Genomic DNA, 3,231 nt, shown 5'->3' with positions numbered 1-3,231 from the left:
TTCCAGTGGTCTCAGGCATCACCCACCGATTCCGTCAGCCTCTGGGCCCCCCTCAGCAAGCTTGGGTGCCACATGGATTATTCTGGTGGCTCACAAAGATTTTCTTGCCTGAGCCCAATAGAATACCAGACCATTGGTAGCCAACTTCTTTATGTCATTTAGATGTGCCTTCTGTGTGCCAGACCCTGTGATAGCAGTAAGCAAGCACAGACCCAAATCCCCACCCTTGAATGAAGGTCCCGTGCTGGGGACAGACATATACCTGGGCATTTAGGATGCAGTCTGGTCAGTGCCAGGGCGGGGCTGTGTAGGGCCTGTGGGAGTCCAGAGGCATGGCCTTCTGGCATGGCCTTGGGGGTGTGAGGAGGCTTCTTTGAGGAGGGCTCTGCTAGAGCCCAGTCGGGTTAGCAGGCTGGGGCAAAAGGGTCTTTCTGTCAGGGGTCTCTCTGTTGGGCTAAGTAGTTAACCCGGGTAGAACATTTATCAGTACACTAAACACCATTTATTAAGCCAGCTGTTCTGTGCTGGGTACAGGGTAGGTGAGTGGAATGAATGAATGAATGAATGAATGAGGGCATGGTCAGAAGCTTTGGGCCCAGCTGGGCTGTCCTTGCTGGGGGGCGACTGGGGGGGACCCTGGCCATGGGCCGTCCCTCAGGCGGGGTTCTCAGAGCCTGGGGAGCAGCCCCTCCTGCTCCTGTCCTCCGGCTCCAGGTGTGTGTGGGCTGAAAAGGCTGGTCCTCCCTCTTCAGTTTGCTACTGTTTTCCTCACCTTGATGTCTCTGCTTTTCACACTTCATCCACAGTTCCTTCTCACAATTTCTCCTGTTTTTCCTTTGACCACTCCACTCTTTCCTCTGGATTCCTGGGCCTTCCCACCTCCCCCAGCTGTTACTATACTGAGCAGCTGGTGACCTGGTGGGTATTGCCTGCTGTGTGCCTTTTTCCTGGTGTGTGAATGGCTGGGGGCGGGGCCCAGGGTGCCAGGCTCCGCCCAGCCCAGGTATAAGTCAGGGCCCCAGGCCTGAGTAGGATATCCATGGCCACACGAACAGCCATGGAGTGCTGTCTCAGAGCCTTTGGACTAGGACAGTGAACAAGCCAGACTTGGGTCCTGCCCCTTCAGAGCCTACACACTGGGGACACATTGTCATTGAACAAATTGTCACAGGAAGGTGAGAGTTGGAAAAGAGGGTACGCAGGGGTTTTGGGAAAGGAGAGTGAGAGACGAGTCCTGGAGAGACCTTCCCAAGGATGTCGTGACAGCCAGATGACAGGTAGGGACCGCAGAAAGCGTTATAGACAGGAAGGAAGGCTGAGGAATGGGAACATAGAGAGACCACACGAGGGGGAGGTGAGTGGTCAGGCCCCATCACCAGGAGGGCCTTGCAGACCTAGGGGAGGACTTCGGACTCCTCCCGCCCCCAAGGCAATGGGAAATCTCTGATTAGGTGCAAACAAGTGGACCGCAGGGTCGGGGGGGCGGCTGAAAGGCCCTTAGGATATAGCACATCTGGGACCTCTCTAGCACTCAGCCATCAATCACCATGTGTGGCTTAGCTTGGTGCTATCTCCTTTAGGTACTATTGATCAAATTTCTTCCTTTGCTTAGATGTTCTGGGCTGCTTTCCCACTGCCCTCTAAACACTAAAAACAGGGCCCAGAGAAAAAAGCCCTGTAATAAACTTATCAAATAAACTCATTGTTAGAGAAATCGTTGGATAAAATTCTGCCTCCGTTCTTAATGTTTCAACTTTACTGATCAAGGAACAGAGGCTATATTCTTGACGCTCTTGGGTGCACACACTATTCAACAGCCAACTTGAACTTTAAGGTAAAACCCCAGAGGCAGTCAGTAAAGGATTGAAACAAGATGATTTGCCTTTTCATATTGTTGGGAAAGTTCCAGCTAAAGCAATACAATAAGAAAATATGACGCCTGAGTAACAGGAGACAGCAATTGTTTGCAGATAGCAATATGATTGTTCCGGGAGGAAATATATTGGGATGAACAAAGGAGCTAAGTAGGTGTCCACATATGAGATATGTGGCTTCTCTGCACTCATCATTTCCTGGCACAAACCAGCCAGGAGACAGGATAGAAGAAAAGAGATCTGGGGCTGTAGACAAATAAGGGACCTTGCAGAAACATACCCTGTTAACCTTGACTGTCCTCTGGTTTGGGTCAGGAGCCATCCAAGATGAGTGGTGTTTTATTGGCAAGTAGCCGTCCCAGTCTGATCGCCCGGGTCTGACAACCCCATGGTTAGAGCCACTTAAAACTTGGTGCAGGGGTCACGGGTAGGAATTGAGAACAAGAGGAAGCCTCAGATTTTTGACCCCTAAACAGTCTGGTGCTCAGGTTACTCTGAAGCTGCTATGGGTACCTTCCAGACACCTGGGACTCCAGCTCCCCTTGCCCACTCTTGGAGGCTAAATTTTGGAGTGGCCAAGATTAGGGCCTAGAAGCCTCTGTTTAACTCCATACGTTTTCTCATTCCATGAGCCCAAGCTCTTCCCCTTGGGCAGCTCTTTGTGTGCAGGGGGGCTTGTCTCTGACTGTTCTTAACTGGTCACTGGCCCTTCACATAGGGGAGAACCCCATCTGGGCCGTGAGGGCCTCTTGCTCCTTGTCCCTCGTGGCATCTCACCTGCATGAGCTTCTTTGTGCTTTGGTTACAGTGCCCAGCAGAGGAGCTCACAGCTGAATAAGAAGAGAGCCATTCCCAACCAGGTAGCCACCCCTCCAGGGCCTGCAGCTCTACCTTTGGGGGCGGGGGCGGGGGTAGGAGGGCACTAAGGGACCACTAAGCCTGGCAATGGTGCCTGGCATATGGCATGCCCCACCAGATTCTGAGAGCCAAAACTCTGACAGGGCCAAAGGGGCTGATTTTGTGCATCTGGAAGGCCCTGTCCGAACATCCAAGGCCATGAACTTGACCCTCTAGGCAGCCCAATCACCATGGTGTCTGCAGCCACATTGGATTCCCAGCCCCAAAGGTTCCTTGTCCTTTGCCTGTGGCAGACATCACTGGTTGATCTTAGCATCCTTGCCCACTGCGCCTAGAATTTAGAGCCTGTGGGAGGTTGCACTGTGACAAGCAGGTTGGGAGGCTGGGGGTGCTTTGACCCCACACCTAGAGAAACCCTAAGCTACATACAGGGTTTTCTGCCTTGATGTTGTGCCCAGCCAGAGGCCTGTGAAATAGGAACAGCTTTATATTTGCCAAT

General features: G+C 52.4%; 1 protein-coding gene across 4 annotated transcripts in view; it reads left to right on the top strand.

The window, feature by feature from the left end:
* DNM2 (dynamin 2) overlaps positions 1 to 3,231 on the top strand; it is an 88,841-nt gene that overhangs the window by 64,834 nt on the left and 20,776 nt on the right. For all 4 annotated transcript variants that reach the window (XM_006905866.3, XM_006905863.3, XM_006905865.3 and 1 more), the window contains exon 13: positions 2,683 to 2,734. In XM_006905866.3, coding sequence (XP_006905928.1) covers positions 2,683 to 2,734 — 52 coding nt within the window. The remainder of the gene's footprint in view (positions 1 to 2,682; positions 2,735 to 3,231) is intronic.

This window comes from Pteropus alecto, unplaced genomic scaffold (assembly GCF_000325575.1).
Source record: "Pteropus alecto unplaced genomic scaffold, ASM32557v1 scaffold761, whole genome shotgun sequence".
In the NCBI taxonomy this organism is placed as follows: domain Eukaryota; kingdom Metazoa; phylum Chordata; class Mammalia; order Chiroptera; family Pteropodidae; genus Pteropus; species Pteropus alecto.
Note: the sequence above shows the minus strand (reverse complement) of the source record. Positions and strands in the feature narration are given on the sequence as shown.